Genomic DNA, 18929 nt, shown 5'->3' with positions numbered 1-18929 from the left:
GACAGAGACAGGATTTACTGCAACTGCAGCAATGCATGGCAAATTGTTTGCAGGCACTGGTCTCAATATGTAAAAATGAAATAGGAAACATGCACTTTATTCTCAACACCATAAAAAATGCTTTCATTATGAACTATACTGAAGTTGACGGCTTCAGCATGCCAGTGCTTAGCAAAAAAGGTTCGTCATGAAATCACATCTTCAGGTAAGACTTTTAATTAAAATTCACAGCCAGGTTTTGCTTTAATTATAAATAAATCAAATTTACCCAAAGAAAGAGCTAATGAAAATGAAAATGACATTGATTCATCTAGAGGAGTGTTTTGCACAATTTAAAATGAACATCAGAAGACAATTTTCAGATCAAAAATTAAAATTTATGTTAAAATTTCTACTAGAGCTCCAAACACAATGTTTTGGTTTGTTAGGCTTTCAACTTGGCTTTGAAAGATACAGGCTACAATAGAAAAGGAATCTATCTTTAGACACCCATCTTGATTAGCATTTTAAACTACATACTATTTCACATGCTTCATTTAAATCTGCAGTTGAGTCCTTTAACCTTGAGTAGTTTTGAATGAAACAAAGTGACATCTTTAGAAGTTTTCAGAGCAATAAATAAAGATAAGTGACAATTTTTAGCTACTACAAAAACTATTCTCTAATACTAATAAACTCTAATACTATGCACTGACATGCATTATTAAGTATTTACATGGTTATAGCTTCAACTAGCCAATATTAAAATAATAAATCTTGAAGGTTTCATTTAAAATATTCACATACAGCAGTGGCAACAGAAAAAAAAAAAGAAACAAAAAACCCAGGTGCAGTAGGAGGAGTATTAAGTAGGGAACTCCTACTCTTTGAGGATGTCAGTTTCTGAAGACCTCTGATTCCACAGAAAAATTTTAAGTTGCCACTTACAAGGAAGCAGAAGTAAACTTGCTCAGAAATAATCTCTACCACTTTTGAGGAACACAAAACACAATTACATGAACTATTACAGGAATCTGTGCATCTCTTGTCAATGCTTCAAAATTCCACTGTGCAGTATGTCCCCTGAGGCATAAATATTTCAGCTTATATCTCTCTTCAATCATCTTTATGAAATATTCCTATTGCATCTCTTAAGTCAGCCTTGTTTTAAAAATGCAGTTGTGCAACACAGCAAAATTTATGACAAGCTCAAACAGTTTGTGAGAGGACAACAGGTTTTATATAATTACTTAACTAGTAAGTGTTAACTTAATGCATGCCATCTTCTGCGAAAATAAGAAGCTGAAGACCAGAGAAAGTTATGATTACCTGACGTGGGCGACTTGCAACGGTCTTCCGGCACCACTGTACCTTCATTAATATCACAAAGACCTGCTGAAACACAAAACCAGTGTATTATAAATACAGTTGCTGTTTTATTTTTACTTCCAATGCAGTCAGGAATGCAATTTCTTATTAAAGACCAACAAGCCAGTTGTGATAGAATTGCTGTTACATATTACTTTTTTTGACATTACCCACAGTAACTGTAGAATCACTTCTTCCTACTAAAGTTTTCATTGCAAAATACACTCTCTCAATACATTTCAGTGTGAACCACTACATTTTAAGCTAGACAGACTTATCAGAACAGTTAATTATTTACATGCTACATATATATATAGCACAAACATAATTTGTTTTGGAAAAAAATTACGAGTTATATTAAAATTGTAATTGCAAAAGAAAATCAGATAAAAGAGGGTATTGAAGATCACAAACCTATGATGTGTGAAACTACAGTGCCATTTTTCAAACTACCTTCCCACTGCTACAGTGATATGCTTTCTATTTACCAGTTTGTATTGCCAAGGTGATTTTCCAGAAAAACTCACTAAGAGAATTCAGGTCTTAGGGTGTTTACATATGTGTTCTTCCTTCCATGGAGGAATCACACAAAATTTCTTACATCATCAAATCTGATCAATTTGAATAAGCGCAGTATGGTAACACCTCAAAGCTAATTCCTTTCATTCCAGTAAAGGAAATAAAACCTAGTCATACACAATCAGATGCAAAAGATGGAAGCTGCCTCAAAATGGCCCTAAATATTATTCCATTGCACAAACTAAAAGTATACAAGGAATTTCTGTCAAGACTGCCCACAATTAAGAGAAGTGCATTTTGTTGATATTTTAAAGTTAGTAATGCATCTTCAGGTTCCTATCATGAAGCTTTCCTTCAGAAATTCTATGATGTGATACTAAGGCAAACAAGCATGTAATACTGAACAATACAGTAATAGCTAAGAAATATTTGTTAAAATTAAAGGGGTTTGCATGCACACAAATATTTCCAATACTGAAAATGTTTGAGATGTGTAAGGGTAATGGCTAAGACAAGAAAGGTATAACATGGAAAGCCTGCCTATACAACTGTACACTACACACTCACAAGTGCATCTGTACATATCTGTCAACAAACAAAAATCAAAGAACAGCTCTACTCCATCAAAGCTTTAAAATTTCCAAACACTAAACCAGAAGTTAATTGTTTAAAGGGAAAAAGGTTCTCCTGAACTACAATATCAATATGGAACGCATTGAAAGTATGTGGTTTTAACAGTTTCATTTATCCAAAATAGTCTTTTTTAAGGTTACTAAGAGCATATATAGCTTAAACCCCAAAACTCAATGACTAGAATTGTCCAATGACCTTAAGGCTTTGTTAACCCTACATTTAACAGTACTGGAACAAATTTAAGTCCTAAAATGTCAAACGAAACTCCAGGTGGAAGCTGTATCTTTCCACTACACAGGAGAAAGAAAAAAGCAATTTATTTAGTCATCTGCCAGGAATCAATGAACACAATGGGATAATCATAGTTTTAAACTGGAGTTTTAAACAGGCATGGGAGACTAAATGTTTTGAACTAGACTGGATTGTGTAAAAAGATTTTTTAAAAATCCTGATGTTGCTTTGACAACAAGCAATACAGGTTTTAGATAGTAGCAGTGCTGGGAGGATAAACCCATACTGTGCTCTTAGAAGTTTTCCCTTCAGGGGCCAAACCAACCAAATCCAAACATGCAGCTCAGGAACACAATTTCCTCTTTTCCATAAAGATTAATTCTTTACCTTCAAGGGGTGAGTCTAACTTCTTGTACTAGTTCTCCTATGAAAATTCATAAATTGACAGGAATAGTCTTTAGCCAAGAATGAAGTCCTACACCTGCATACTTGAATGCTTTGTAGGAACTCTCAAGGCTATAATTTGATTAATATACATCTTAATTAATAATATGTGTGCATTATGGTAATCATTAGGGCATGTAAACCTTGGAAATCTATTCATAGCCATTACTGCTATTACTTAGGAGAGAAAAGGAACAGGAATAATTGAAAAGTAATTTTAGCTATGATTATATTAGTAATTAAACCAAGCAGAGTATAACAAGAATGATTTAAGTCTGTGAACTAGGAGTGTCTGCCCATGACCAAGCTGAAGAAACTCGCAAGACAATCTCTATTGCTCTTCATCTGAAAACCCCAAGTACCCTGATAGAAGCACTGATAGACAGCAAGACAGCTGTCCTGGAAAAATTCTCTACTTTCAGGCTTGTTTCAGGCTTGTTTCAGGCATCCATGCAAATTGCTATGAACTACAAAAGCAAACTGATCCAAGAGTTTCTGTTTCAGAACTACAGAAACTATAACCTTCTATAACACCAATATAAGTACAAGTGACCTAATAAGCTTTTAGTTTATCTCTGTGAACTCCAGAAGCAAGAAATCTGAAAACCCTCCAAATTACCAAAAATCAAATAATGTCATTGAAGACATCATTACCATGCTGCATTAAAAACTCCCTAAAATTAAAGCTGAAATTAACTGATGTATAAAGTTTCACGAGACTTTTGTCAGTTTTTTTGCACAAGCAGACGTATCTCAGAAGAACCTACAACTTGACTGGAAAACAGCCCAATTAAAAATTACAACTAAAACTAACTTGACATGAAGATGTAAAAGTTAGAATTAAAAACAATTAACCTGAAAAACAGGGTCAAAAAAAAAAAACCAACCCAAAACCAACCCAAACCTAACAATCAAACTTTCTGATACAGTTTCAGCCTTGGCTGATGTCAGTCTCATGACATTTAAGTTAAAAATTTAAATAGTTCATGAAAGGGGATGGAGAAAAGAGCATGACCAAGCAACTCCAGAAGAGTTCCAAGTATTTTCTTCCAGTTTGACTCAATCCCACTTTTTGAATGACTCATAAATTACTGTCAAAAAGCTTTTTGATGTAAAATAAAAATTTTTAAAAGTCACATGCATGTCAGAACTGCTTCAGTTTTGTCAGAAACCTAAACTGCCTCTGGCAGAACTAAGAAATAATGACTTTTAAAGAGTTGTACTATTTGCACTAATCAAAAAGTCACATAAAATCTTGTAACTCTCACCAAGAGTAATTTGCAAAAAATGAGTTACAATTCATGTCCTCTGAGAACTTGTGGAACTAAGCAGGAAAAAAAATATCAGCTATATAAGTTTTGGTGTTTCATCATGAAGTGATAACCTGTCTCAATTTTTTATCAGTACTGATTTAATGGCTCCTGTCTTATTTGGCAAAGAGTATATCAAGCAAAGGTCTCCTAACAGTGTAAGCCTCCACCGTGTATAGTTTTCATCACACTATAAAGCTTTTACTTACACATTTCATGTCTTTGGGCACATGGCCAAATTGATTTTCTACACCCTCCCCCTCACTATTAGAGTCTGAAGGCAAAAGTTGATTTTGTTTTTAACCTTGACAAGCACCTGATGACACTGTCTAGCAGGCCTTAACAAAACACATATACTGCATGCTTCACAAACTATAAATTGCCACCCAAAACATGTGAGTAGTATACCTGGTACGAATCACTGATAAATTCCAAAACACGATCCCAACTGGGAGCTTGTATCTGTAGAGCTAGCCTGAAATGACAGTTTACAGTCTAGCTAGTGTAGAGAGCCTTGTCTCTAAATAGATGCTGCTTTAAGACGGGAATCTGAATTTCTTTTCTGAGTAGAAAAAATAAGATGACAGAGAAATACATCATATTCTTGCAACACAAGAGAAGGGAAAAAAATCTTGCATTTCCATTCATATTTTAGGAGATACGTAACTCTTACTCTATGAAATTTTTTAAAAGATGCCTTTGCAAATTTTCAATTGTTTGACTAAGGACATACCATTTACTAAATCCTAAGTATGTTAGCAGATACTCATGATTGATTGAATTGACATTTTATGCTGAAACATACAGAATATCAGGGTTTTTAACAAGGAAGGACCAATCCTTCCTGCCTTTTTTGGAAGTGGTTGAATGTACAATAGCAATATGCTGCTCTGTTGCATGCTGCCTGAATGCACGTATAAGCTAGTATGATTTTTTTTTTTCCCTTAAATACACTGTTGTTGTCTCAAAGAATAGGAATTTTCTAAACCAACCACATTAGATAGAAAAGCACTTTTTCTAGGAAGATTTCGATATTAAGTACCAGTACTTCCTGAAGATTATTAGTTGTATAGCCATTGAAAATATCTTATTCATACAAAAAATAATTTTGAAGTATTAAAATAGAAATGTTTTCAAGATAAAGATTCAATGAAGGCACATATTTCAAAGTAAAATCAAGGAAGCATAAGCTCCTTGCATTTTTGAGAACCCTAAATGCAGACAGGGAATGTCCAAGAAAGTGAGAATGCAAAATCCAAGTTTTCTGATTCTCATATAGTTCCAATCCTATAAATAAATCAAAGGGTAGTGCTTAAATGTAACAGACTTATCATTTGTGGAAAATTAATGAAGTAATTATTGAAGTCTGGGCAACACATATACTGAAATAACTACAAATAATGAGAAATGTTAAATCATAACTAAAGAAATTATTTTCAGTTTTTAAAACGACTGTAGCTCCAAGTTAACCAAGATACTGTCAGGATGGTAAACAGAAAAAGAATTACACCATTAAGAAATTAACTCTTGGCTACAAAACTTGTTTAAACTTATACCTAAATAAAATAGTCCAGGTAAATTTAGCTTTATTTGGTTTCTGAAACTAGTTTTGGGATTTCTACCCATCTTTTTCTTTTCTTCAAAACAATAACCAATCAGTGCCAGATCCTGTTTTTCGGTTCTGTATCATGTTAAGGTGGGGGCATTTCTTTTATGCCTAGCTCCCTTTCTGCCTTGACACTAGAGGAGAAAAGACTATAGAGAAAGCAGTATTTGGCAATTGAGACTGTCCTCTGAGATGCATTTCCTTTTTCTTGTTGGGGAAAAAGAAACGGCAGAACTAAGACTTGGACCACAATTTCAAGTTTGTTTGGTTTCTTTTTTAAACTCCATTTTTTCAGTAGCTTAATCTACTCTACTTCATTTAAAAAAGGGGTGAGATTACCTACCTCTGCCTGAGGGCTGGAGAAAAGTGACATCCTAAGAAAAGGAACAAAGCTTTTAAAAAATAAGCTTTGCATTCTCCAGGTTCTTGGATGCTGTGAATGACGTAGTAAGTCAGACTCTCTCAGGTAATTCATGATTGTGATGCGTTACCTTCCTCACACAGATACCTGAACTTCAAAACTGCTTACAGAGCAGTACAGTACACAAACACCTCCACTGTTAAACCCTATAAACAACATTTTTGTAGAACTTTTCACTTTTAGAAGAAAAATCTCTGTGTAATCACAATGTTTATTCTTATCATTGCTACTAATAATCTAACTGTGGAGTTCTGATGCTTTTTCTGTCAGAATGGGAACCAAGCAAGGAAAGTTACTAGTAAAACAACACTAAATTTGTGAGTAAGATCTTAGCTCTATAAACATCAGTAAATTCTGAGACAGAATCTCCTTTTGATTTTGAGATTTACTTATTTAAAACCACAAAATACAGAGACTATTATGGTCGCTTTTTTCCTTTAAATTTCTTTTAAAGTTATCACAAACAAGAAATACAATGGATGCATGACGGATTGAAATCGGTTTCTACAAATACAATAATTACTTAAAAAGGACTAAGAAAAATAATTGCGCTGAGTGAACAAAACAAAAAAATCAACTTCAGATGTTGAAAAAATATTTGAATGCCATGAGATGACTTACTTATATAAGAGGTGCGAAGCTTTTTCACAGACTCTGAATATAAGTTAGAAAGGCCGCACATGCAAGAAGCCACAGTCAGCATACCTTCATGAAGCAATGAGAAAAGGAAAGACGGAGACACTAACAGTACATTTGAGACAGAAAAGCCAGCCAAGTAACTTGTACAACCAGGTTATTAAAATGCTTTTGCCATGCAGATTGTTAGTGTTAGAAGTTATGAAAAAAGTATGACTTCGTATAAAAGCTCTATTCATGAGCAAAAAGGACTTTCATCATGAACATCTTAGAGACACAGCTGAAACACAGTTATGTGGATCCAATTTATTGGATTAAAATAACAAAAGTTAGGAAAACAAAGGCAAGTGATGTTTAAAGCTCCAAAAGGCAGTTTGTAATCTAAACACATGAGGCACAATCTAAGCCCTTTACTCCCAGGACAAATTAACACAGCCAAACAGTAAAGCTATTTCTTTCTCTCAAAGTTTATTTCATACAAGAAAGTACTTTATCTGACAGGATACCAACTGTGTATGCTCTGTTCTCTATTAATGATTTTTAGATCCGTTTCATCAGTTGAAATAAGCTGACTGGTATTAACTGGACCTTTTTCAAACCATTTACTAAAATACCTCCTAGAACATCCATTTCAATTTGTATAAAATATTACCCGAAGAACTTATAAGGACTTTATTCTGGATCTCTTAAAGGAATTAACACTCAATCACGAGGAAGGAGTATTTTGAACAGTTTATTTCCTATTGAAAAACAATCATCTAGGGTAGCAATGACACATTATAATAATAATAATTATTATTATTATGTCTGAAGCTGTTTTCTGAAATAACTTAGGAGTATCCATGACACATTTGGGAGAAGAAAATTTTAGAATACTAAATTTTCCTTTCGGTAACAAAAAGCTTTGCATTTTGATTGAAAAGCTACTTTCCTTTTCAGCTGAAAAAGAACACTCTTCAGCATAGTTTTAAATCTAAGTCCTTTTTTTCTTTTTCAAAGAGAGATTTATTTTACTAGTTTGTATGTAGAAATTTATTTTGTTCATTTAAATCAAAGGTTTCCTCTAAAGCATAACATAACAGTATTAACAACATAATATGATTTAGCTCATCAGGGAAATTTCTAGTAAAATTTTAAAACAGGAAGCCAAAAGATCTCAGCAAACACTCAGGCTATCTGGAAACATTAATGGATTTATACAAACATGTCATATGGGTACTAGCTTTATAAGAAATATCAGGATACTTCTTCATGCTGTGTTAAATTGCTGTAAACTGCATAAAACCATTGTAAATTTATATTTTTTCTTAAAACATACATGACACAGAAAAATAAGTAATGATATCAAGCATCAGTAGATTCCTCTAAGCAACAATTTTTAAGGAAAGATGAGTTAACAAAGCTGCATTAGTGACATTAGCGATAGATCAAGAAGAAAGGAGAAAACCACAGTGAAGAAAAGCATGTTTGTATTCAAAGAATATACACCAGAATAGATGACCAATTGTGCCTTTCTTCTGAGCATAAAATATGCTTTGGGTTACTCACCTCCAGAGGGTTGCCGAGTTTTTCGGGGAGATCGTGGCTCCCTGCGATACGGATCATTGGAGCCATACAGTTCAATAGTGCCTAGATTCAAGAGCACTGTCTTCTGGAGGTAATCGACCATGGCAATACCATTACAGTTTCCAAAAACTACTCTGGAAAAAGAGAAGTGAAAGACAATGCTAATTAAATGTTGGTAATGTTTCATATAAGTATTTTTTGCAGTTCAGCATTTAATACTTCCTAATTTTTATGAATTATCCTAGATTGCACGTGTTTATAAATTACTATTTTAGAGTGCAATATTGTTTAATTGTTCTCTTGTAAAAACATGGCACTGAGTAGAACAGACCACTGTCATTGTACTTGCCACCCTATCTGACAGAGCTTTAAATGACATTCTTGGCTGTACAGTGCCAGGTGAGGAAGAATGATGCTGATTTGCTTCTGCTCTTAGCATCATCGATATCTGCCATGACCAAAAGGAATTCTCTCATAAGCACAAGAAACTGATTACCTCTATGTTGCTGTGAACGCACACACAGACTCAATTTTAAACCACTTTGACAGAATAATGAAAAAACTGTGTAGAATATACTTACAGGCCATACGCTGAGTTGACGGCTAAGCTGGTTATCTGTTGAGGAGGCTCTCCACTCACCCACACCAGCTGGATAACGAGCTCGATTTGGTAGCCTGGAGACTGCTTGAGAGGAGAATTTTTAACTCTGCAAAGTAAACAAAACATGGCCTCTCCATTGTCTCCATTTTCTCCTTGTGGGATCAGAGTTCATTAAATTCTACACCATGCTGGACTTCAAAATGTTGGAAAATTGTAAAAACTATGATCAAAACCAAATAAAAGCAACCAGAAGAAAAAACCACATTGAAACTAGGAATTTACTTCTTTTGATTCACTACCTAATTGAAAATTAATTGAACAATGATCACAAATGTTTCATTTTTCCCAACTTCAGAACAATGCATAACGGTGCTATCATGCTGTACTTCCTTGAATAGATACAGGTGCTCAGTCAGTGTCTAAAAAGAAGGTGTTTCCCATTTTTTTCAGAGTTTCCAAAAGACCTCTGATTTAGAGAATGGGAGTGAGAGGCGTATGTGGAATAAGTACAATAAAAAGGGAAACAGAAGCACAATGTATTGAGAAAAAGGCAAATAAAAAGATGGTAATATGGCAAAACCAAAACAAAAACCAGTAAATTATTGTAATGGTAGACCAGTTGTATGCAATGAACCTGGGACTGGGGGAATTGAAACTCCTGTAAAGATTTTGTTTGCATGCTGACAAACAAATTTACGCACGTCCTGCAGGAAGGATTAGGTCCTGCATTTTTTTACGCAAAAAAAGTTATGTAGAACAAGTTCCTGTTTCCTGAATTCCTCTTATTTTACCCATTTATTCTCACTAATGGATATTTTGGTTTGACAGTATTTTACGTAAGTTCAGAATTTTCCAATTTTTCTATTAAGATGAGTTTCTTTCAAAAATACACCTCTCCAACTCATTACAATCAATACAGTTTGGGAACTCTAACCCAAATAAAGCAACCCTAACAGGATTAGTTATTTTCTGGATGGATACACTCAAAGAATTAAAATTCAAGTTGGGACCTTAAACTTCAGAAAACAAAGTATATACTTAACTTTATATCTCTGGGATATCTATTACATATTTCTTACATGCTGTTAGAAAAAGTGATGGCTCAGAAGTCACATAACACACTCTTGTAGGAGAGTAAAAAAAGATAGACCTCTTTTAACTTTAATTTCTTTAAACGGATAAAAGCTCACACAAAGAAGCTGCAGAAAAACCTCCCAATTTAAAGAGATCAAAAAACTTTTCAAAGACATATACTGCGAGCACTATTAGGCATCATGTACAGTGAATATCCATGACAAAGGGACATTTAATTAATTCTGTTTCCAAAAGATGAAGTTGTTCCCTTGGAGAGTTTTCAAAAAATAAATATATTTATAAGCCCAAAGAGTTAGCACTCAGCTAGCTATTTGTAAGAATTTTCACTTTTGATTTGGTTCTACAACTAAGGCTCTTCAAAACTAACAGACGAAACATATTCAGACATACTTGGACTAAAGTAAGAGAGAGCACAAAACATCAATTTTCCTATTCATTTCAAGGACAATAAGATATCAAAGCGACTGAATTGCTGCTATGGAAAACTGTTTGCTCTAAAGCACAATCATCTATAGCTATACTAACATCTATGCCAAATTTTCCTAAAACCAGGTAAATCACAAGGCAAGGATTTTAAAATTTTTAAAAAATCAGCTTAAGAAGTTTAAAAAATTAAGACTGAAATATTTATTTCTTAAAGCAGAGCTCAGCTTTCAGATACTTGGAAAACTTTGCTGCACAATATAAAACATTTTCACCAGCAATGACACATCTGTAACGATACCAAAGTACATATATTCTAATCACATATTCTTGCAACTTTTCATACTCAATGAAAGCATAACAGAATATACTTACTTTAAACATGGGACATTATCACGAAGTCCATCAGACGAACTGCTACTAGTAGATGGATGAGACTGGGGAACAATGGATTGAGGATTGGAACCTGTGCCTGGAGTTGGTACAGGTGGCACCTGCTCACCATCTGGAGTTTCAACATCATTTATTTCATACAGAAGACGTACTTCCAGCATCTGGTTAATTAATGTAAAAAAATTATCAGTAAAGTCTGCCTTTCAAAACACTGAATATGAAATAAATGAAGTGCAAATTAAGACAGTAGTGATAAAAGTGACATCCAGGACTTTTCTGTCTTATAAAAGATAACCATTTAATAAATGGTGTAACTTAAAGACACATGTAGTTTTCAGAAATACAGTCATACTATCACAGCCTGAATATCTGAAGATTGCCAGAACTTGAATGTCTGACATATTTCCCAGTTGTTAAAAGCTTGCTTCTTAATATTGAAAGAAATTAAGTACTGGACCCTTTTAATTATCATTCTGCTGAGACACATTCACAGTTAGGAAGATGACTATGTTTATGCAATTCAGGAATGGTAAAACAGAGCTAAAGCCACACAGACAGCTACACTTTTACTGATGCAATACTGTGCACATGGCACTTAGCTCAATGTTTGATGTTGTGTCGAACTAGATCATACATTGTAAAGAACTGTAAGTTAATCATTACTTTTGATTTCCTTCTCCATTATTTGTAACAGAATTAACTGCAGTGCAGAGTAAATGAATTTTTCCACTGTTTTATTATCATTTGCAAAATAGAACTTAACTCACGGACTATAGAACTATGTAACAAAGGACTATATAGTATTTTTTTAAAATATTGCAGAGTTCTGAAGACTAGCTTGATTGGGGCTGATTCATAAAAAATGGACAGGAAAAACTATTCCCTCAGAAGGGAATGTACTTGTACATAAAAAAAACAGAAGAAAAAGACTTACACCTCACATCCTTAAACAAAGACTTATCATAAGGTAGCAGAATAGGGAGGGGATGGGGGGGTATGTGTGTGTGTGTGTGTTGGAGGAAGGAGGTGAGAGAAAAAAACCCAACTACATTGCAATTAACACTTTACTTAGAACATGCAATACTTTATAATTAAATGGCTTCAAGTTAGGTTTTACTTCATACATTCAAATACATAAATTTGCATGTGTGTGTCTGATTTAACAGAAGACTTCTCAAACTCTTGTAAGAGAATTGTTGTATCTTATACAGAATAAAACAGTGACACAGCAAAGTCCTTAACAGATTTCAGGGCATGTTTGGCACGTTTGTACTATTCTAGCTCTGCATACTGCAGAAGTTTTGACAGGACAGATGGTAATTATGAGGACTCAAGGAATCAACACCCTAAAAGTTTTGAAATTCTTCAACTCCATACCTCATTCACTTCTGTTATAATTTTACCTTTGATACAGCCAAGTTTTGATCTACTATTTGTTTTGATAAACAGACCAAAGAATGATTATTGGCTGCAAAACCTCAAAAAGTCACTGAAACCTCTGTCTCAGTGTGCAATATTTACTTTTGTCGGATTTCATAATTAATTACTTTTTCTCCAAAAACCCACATCTCTTTGTTGTGAGTCAATTATTTTTGTCCATTTCACTAATATAATCAAAGACAAAAAAATAGTAAATTGCTAGAACAGTCTCATAGCTAAATTCTATGAAGTTAAAAAATGGTCATAACTCTTTACCGGAATGACTTCTGTTGTCACTTCCTGCTTGCTGAACCTGTAAATAATGACATGTGCAGAAACTCCAGCTATGCACAGCATTCTACTTTCTGGACACCATGAGATGATCTGAATAGCATATGGATCTTCATCTACTATATCTGTGTTTGGCCTGTCATCTTTATTCCGTGATTTTTCAAATACTTTGGCTGTTTTTAGTTTATAGAGTACTTGCAATGTTACTAGGAACAAAGCAAAAGAGAAAAATTAGTTTTGATCTAAACATATAGCTAATATATTGACATAGCTAATTCTTGAATTGTATCTTTCTTAACTGTAATTTTAATTCTGTGATACATTTTCTTTCAACTGTCTTCATGTTGATTTCAAACTTCACAGGCATATTTTCTAGACAATGACCCAAATCACTGCTATAAATACTAATCACAACATCAGGAAAACTTAAATTACAGCATCCTTTCTCCACTTCCACATTTCAGTAGTTTTACCTGAATCACATTTCCCTAGTTCATCTGTAAGACTGTCCTATTAGAAAGACTCAAAAGTTTTTAAATCAATATAGACGATACTTCCAATTTCTCCCTTAATAGGTTTATTCATCTGTTTTAGAAAGAAACTTAATGTCTTTAACAGAATCTCCTTTTGACAGCTCTATACTGAATAGAATTTTTAAGCACACATTCAATCAGGTTTGGCTTCCCCCCTCCTCTCTCCCAGGTTCCACTCCCACTCCAAACCGAAATTAAAGATCTCTAACACTCCAAATAGTCCTCCTCCCAGTTTTTAAACATATACATTACATCTGTTCCCTCCCACAACCATACACGCCTCAGCCTTTTGGAAACTCACCAGTTTTCTGCAAGTTTTCAAGACAACTGATGATGATTCCAAGATTACTTTAAACAGCTTTTAAGTACCAAGAGTAGGGTTAGCTCAAACTAGACCAAACATCTAACTTAGTGCAATGATTTCTACTTTGAATTCTTGCTGCATTTTTCACTGTGAGCTGTGTAGACCATCAGATGTAACTGACCCTTTAACTAAAGATGAAAAATCTAAAACAGCACAGGAAAAATCTCAACTGAAAACACTTACTTGCTGACGCATCCCAAAACTTGATTGATCCATCAGCATGCCTATGAAACATTAAAAAAAACCCGAGATGATAAAATGATTAGTTGGAGTGCTAGACCTCTGTTACTGATGGGAAAGTATACAGTTAACATTCTATTTTTATTAGTATTCTTAGTGACACTTGATTTTCACAATTTATTAAAAGCCAGTATTTTACCAATATGTGCTCCAAATACTTTGGACAGAAGAGACTAGAAAAACATTTGGAGCCTAACTCCCTGATGATCCCACTGTACTAAGTTAATTTGCCATTTTAAATACTGAAGCATACCTTACTGTGCACTGTTTCTTAAAAGATGTCCTATATTAGGAGCAACACTTATAAAGAAGATGCCTAAATATACAGTATCCCACTGTTAATGAGTCACCTAACTTGTTTATTTAGCCTTGATTTTGAGAATCAGATGACTATATTTTTTCAGGACTGTCTCAAAGTCTCTGCAATGTGTAGTACAAGGTGACAGTAATCCTGATTATGGCTAATGGGCTGTTCTAAAAACACTTTAAAAGGGCTCTCACTTTCAGTGATGCACTGCACAGTTATAAATTAAATTTCACTTATGTTCCTTACAGTTGTATTAGAAAGATCAGTCTCAAAATGATCGGATTTAAGTATTTGCTTGTCCTTTTCGAGATAAAAAGTTGGCTTCCCTTTGAGAACTGAACCCAGTAACTACTCAATGGACTTACCATGCTTATTTAAAACAGTACTCAGCTATTTTGCAAAAATTAAAGAATAAAAGGTAACTTTGATCCAAGATATTTTGATAGCAAGCACAGGTAATCACAATATCACATCATAATAATAATACCTGTAAAACATCTGCTATCATTTTGTTTCTACCTTCCCTTCCACATTCTGCTTTACTTTCTCAGTAGCACTTCAAAGAGATTATGCCAAGGACATGTCTGGTGATCATAATTTCATGAATCACTCAAACCACTCATGCAAAACAATGTTCCAAAAGAGAAACAAACAATTCTCACTTCTGCTTAATCAGCTAAGAAAGTTATTAGTAGACTATGGTATCACTTACCCTGTAATAATTATCTCTGGATAGCTCTGAGTGATCAAACCCCAGTTGCCTCCACTAATAGGCCATTCCTGGAAGATTAACAAATATACTGAGGAAGAAAATATCATACAGTGCAAAGGTAAGGCAAATTACTACAGTTACTGCAGATCCTCCCCTGCTATTAGCCACTGTCAAAGGCAGGATGAGTCAGGTGAAGCTTTGGTCTTAGTACGGCCACTCATGTTATTTAGAGCTTCTGATTCTCAGTATTTGAAAATAAAAACGTGTAGTAGATGTTGTACCTTCTTACTGTAACCCTGACGTTTCTGTCGAGCACCAACTGAATAGAGGGCAGGTATGAGATCCACAGGACAATCAGCAAAATATTCACAGCAGGTAACCGGAGACTCATGTATAGTCAAAGGATAGGGATTCTCAAATATAGGATACCTTTAAAGGAAGAAAGATAATAACTGTTAATCCAGGGAAAACTTTTTTTGGAAGTGCAGAACACAAGTAAAATACTAAGGACTAAACTGGCATTCTTTTTGGACAGAGAAAAATAAATGCATATCAAAATAGACTACGAACAAATATACTACACAACTTTACTGCTCATCTAGTGCACTATAAAGATAGTGCAGTACTCTAGACGGAATCTGAAGTTTGTACAGTTTTTAGAGTACTTCTAGAACGCTACTATTCCCTGGATTTCGTATTTTTAAGAGCATACTAATTTAGTGGCCTGTGGAAGACCCAGTTGTAGTAACATGGAGCTATGAATTTATTTCTAACTCTTCAGCCTATTCTTCCAGGGATAAAGACAGGAAGACTCCCATCTTGCTTTGTATTAGCACACTGTACTAAAACAGAAAATCATCCAGCACTTTGCATAATCTACTTGCAACTCTAAGATCACTTTCTGAAAATTACAGACAGCAACACTCAGTCACCAATTAGAAGAACATACACACATATGGTCCCCACCACTACCTCCATCAGAAAAGTGACAGAGGCTTAACGAGGAAAAGGTCAATAATACTAACAGAGGGAAATGTATCTGTGTTCAAAGAACATGTATCTCCAGAGAAATGCATGCTATATGTTGTTTTGCACTTTTTACCTCCCCTTTTTTGAGAGGTGAAAAGACACAGCTTCTCAACCCATCTAAAGGAAAAATTAGCAACAACAGCTTAAAATATTCTGCATATCAGGAACTTTATACAGGGTTATATGGAAAGCTACAAAGATATTTTAAAAATTACATGCAGAAGAGGCTTAACTTTGACAAAATATGACAAATCCCTGTGAGAACACAAGGTAAAAGAAAGCCTGTAGACTTTTTTGGTATTAATTTTGTTTCTTTTTCAGGTGTGAAACAATTAATAGTTTGCAAGTCAATCATAACAAAGACCATTGTAAGTCTACTAAAAACGTAACTGCTGAAGATTTTTTAGTATGAAATAGAATAAGCTTTAACATAACTTAAAGTTTCAGGCACTGCAAACTAAATATGAAGGTTGGAAGCGTAACGCTATTGGTATATCAGAAACCAGTTTTGGATACAGCATATGGCCATATAACATTGGGAAAAGCTAAATGAAATTGCTCAGTAGCTGCAGAGATATTTGGACAAAACTTGATCTTTTTTGAAATCCCATAGAATCTTCATTGTCTAAGGTGTTACCACTGACTTTGAGGACAAATAATTCCAGGCTTTCATTTTGCCCTAGAAGGATGTTTTTCACAAGGATTTTTCTTCATTGACCATTGGAGATTTTTAATCAGGAACAGTACCAAGGTCTTACCTAGTTCCTCTGCTCCTTATCCCTTAACAGTTAGTTGATACTGCCTATACAAATGTTAAAACTCTTCACAAAAAAATACGTAGCATCTAGAATTTTAATCACCACAAGTAACAGTGTATGGACTGTTCCACGGAGAAAGAAACAAGAGACTCAATGTTTTCGTCAGATATTATTAGTGAATACTGCAATAGGATACTCCTCTTGAGCAGCCTCTTCCCACAGATATAAACCAGACAGCAGATGTTATCATTCAAATTTTATATATATGATATTATTGCATCAGTATGGAGTCACTTTATGCTTAAAGGTAGCAATTTATCTGGCAGTAATATCAGCAAATATTTAAGTGATGACAACAGCCAAATTACCTGGCTTATCTGATCAGTTCTTCTCCCTGCTGCCTTCCTCAAAACTGCAAGCTCCCCAAAACTTCAAACTCCCCTCATAACATTAAGGAATCAACTTCAAAATAAACTGGGATACTTAAAAAGCAGAAGTGATCTATGAATCATTTTGGTCAGTCAATAAAACCTGGAAAAAGTCAATGATATTCTACTCATCTACTACACATTAACTTGAAAAAAGTTGATATAACAAGATTGTCAGTTCAGCTGAAGAAATTTTAAATTTAATATTCAAAATTTTATGCTCTGAGGTATTATGTTAGACTAAAACACTATAAAGTAGAACAATAGGCTGATCACTGCAGCCAATGATTAAAAAGGACTACAGAAGATTCTTACCCATTTTGTGCAAGGTCAATCAGTACTAAGTCCTTTTCTAGGAGAACAACTACAGCATATGGTTCCTGAAAGTCTGAAAACAACAACAAAAAGTTACCTGTTGGTAAATGGAGCTCAGGCATGTATGCCTCAAGAATGGAATCAGTCCTTGCACTCTGGCAGTTGAGATTAGAAAGCCACTCAGATGGGCTACAGTTTTTGAAGATATTATATACACGCAGACTCCTGAATACTCCAAGTTAAGTTGGGAAAAATCATGCTCTTTTATTCAAAATTCTCAACAGCTCAAATAGCAGAAAAAGGAACATGCAGAGTAACTTGTATAAGCAGGTTATATGAGAGACAGAGCCAATTTCTGAATCATAACATCCTCCCACCCCTAAACTGCTTTTCCTCATACTCAGTAGGGTTTAAGTTTTAATTGCTTACAAAATGGCTCAAAAGAGAGCTGACTTGACAGTAAAATAAGAAACCTGAAAAAGTTTCCAAATCTTATATTGCCCTCTTTCAGCCAGACCTCAAATTCCAAGCTAAGCAGTTTTATATACTCTGATGCAAGTTGACAGCCAAAACCATTGGAATCATCAGCAACATAATACTATTCATGTGAGATAACTACCTGAACTATGATAAGAAATCCCCTGCTGCAGAGGGGAGAGTATAGGTTATTGATGAAATCCATGTAAATATTGGAATGAATAAAGCCACTAAAAGTTAAAAATAATACAGAACTGCTCCTCATGGTTTAGCATTGACTGGAAAGGCCTTATGTGCTCAAATATACATAGATGAACACATCTGCTCCAGTAACTACAGCTTAAAGTTGTAATGCTTTTTGTCTGCACATGCTTTTGGGATTAAAAAGAAAAAACATGCTATGAGTAATTGGCTTTTTTCTAGAAGCAAAATAGGCTTATTATAAACTATTCTATTATGGTTTTGGCAAGTGAACCACACTTCATACAATAGGGATAACAGATGTTGCCGCTGCAGTCTGATCCCCAGAGATAAAACAGAAAAACAATAGTAAAGAATATTCTGATGGGATAAAAATCCAGAGATGATAAGACAAGGTACTGAGAAAAATCTTTACAGAGCCTACCATTAGGATATGGTGTTTCACACAGGGTTAGAAAGTCAACAATAGAATAATCCATTTCTAGCACAGCAGTACTTTTCCCATGCATGACTGTTAAACAGGGTCTTCTTCCTACAGTGTCATATGACAAGCCTCCTGAGAGAATGATGAAAGGCTCCCTGGAATAAAGCAGAAGCATTTAGGATCAAGTCAGGATAAAAGACTGGGCA

At 34.4% G+C, this 18929-nt stretch overlaps 1 protein-coding gene across 1 annotated transcript in view; it reads right to left on the bottom strand.

The window, feature by feature from the left end:
* The window catches only part of STXBP5 (syntaxin binding protein 5), a 107143-nt gene that overhangs the window by 27763 nt on the left and 60451 nt on the right, over positions 1-18929 (bottom strand). Inside the window, exons 11-21 of the mRNA XM_017736359.1 lie at positions 18724-18878; positions 17622-17694; positions 15373-15520; positions 15092-15159; positions 14016-14056; positions 12921-13141; positions 11208-11386; positions 9295-9420; positions 8696-8847; positions 7133-7216; positions 1309-1374 (exon numbers count right to left, since the gene is read on the bottom strand). Of these exons, the coding sequence (XP_017591848.1) occupies positions 1309-1374; positions 7133-7216; positions 8696-8847; positions 9295-9420; positions 11208-11386; positions 12921-13141; positions 14016-14056; positions 15092-15159; positions 15373-15520; positions 17622-17694; positions 18724-18878 (1313 nt within the window). The remainder of the gene's footprint in view (positions 1-1308; positions 1375-7132; positions 7217-8695; positions 8848-9294; positions 9421-11207; positions 11387-12920; positions 13142-14015; positions 14057-15091; positions 15160-15372; positions 15521-17621; positions 17695-18723; positions 18879-18929) is intronic.

Source organism: Corvus brachyrhynchos, unplaced genomic scaffold (assembly GCF_000691975.1).
Source record: "Corvus brachyrhynchos isolate BGI_N302 unplaced genomic scaffold, ASM69197v1 scaffold595, whole genome shotgun sequence".
Classification (NCBI taxonomy): Eukaryota; Metazoa; Chordata; class Aves; order Passeriformes; family Corvidae; genus Corvus; species Corvus brachyrhynchos.
The sequence above is the reverse complement of the archived record's forward strand: the minus strand, read 5'-3'. Positions and strand labels throughout refer to the sequence as shown.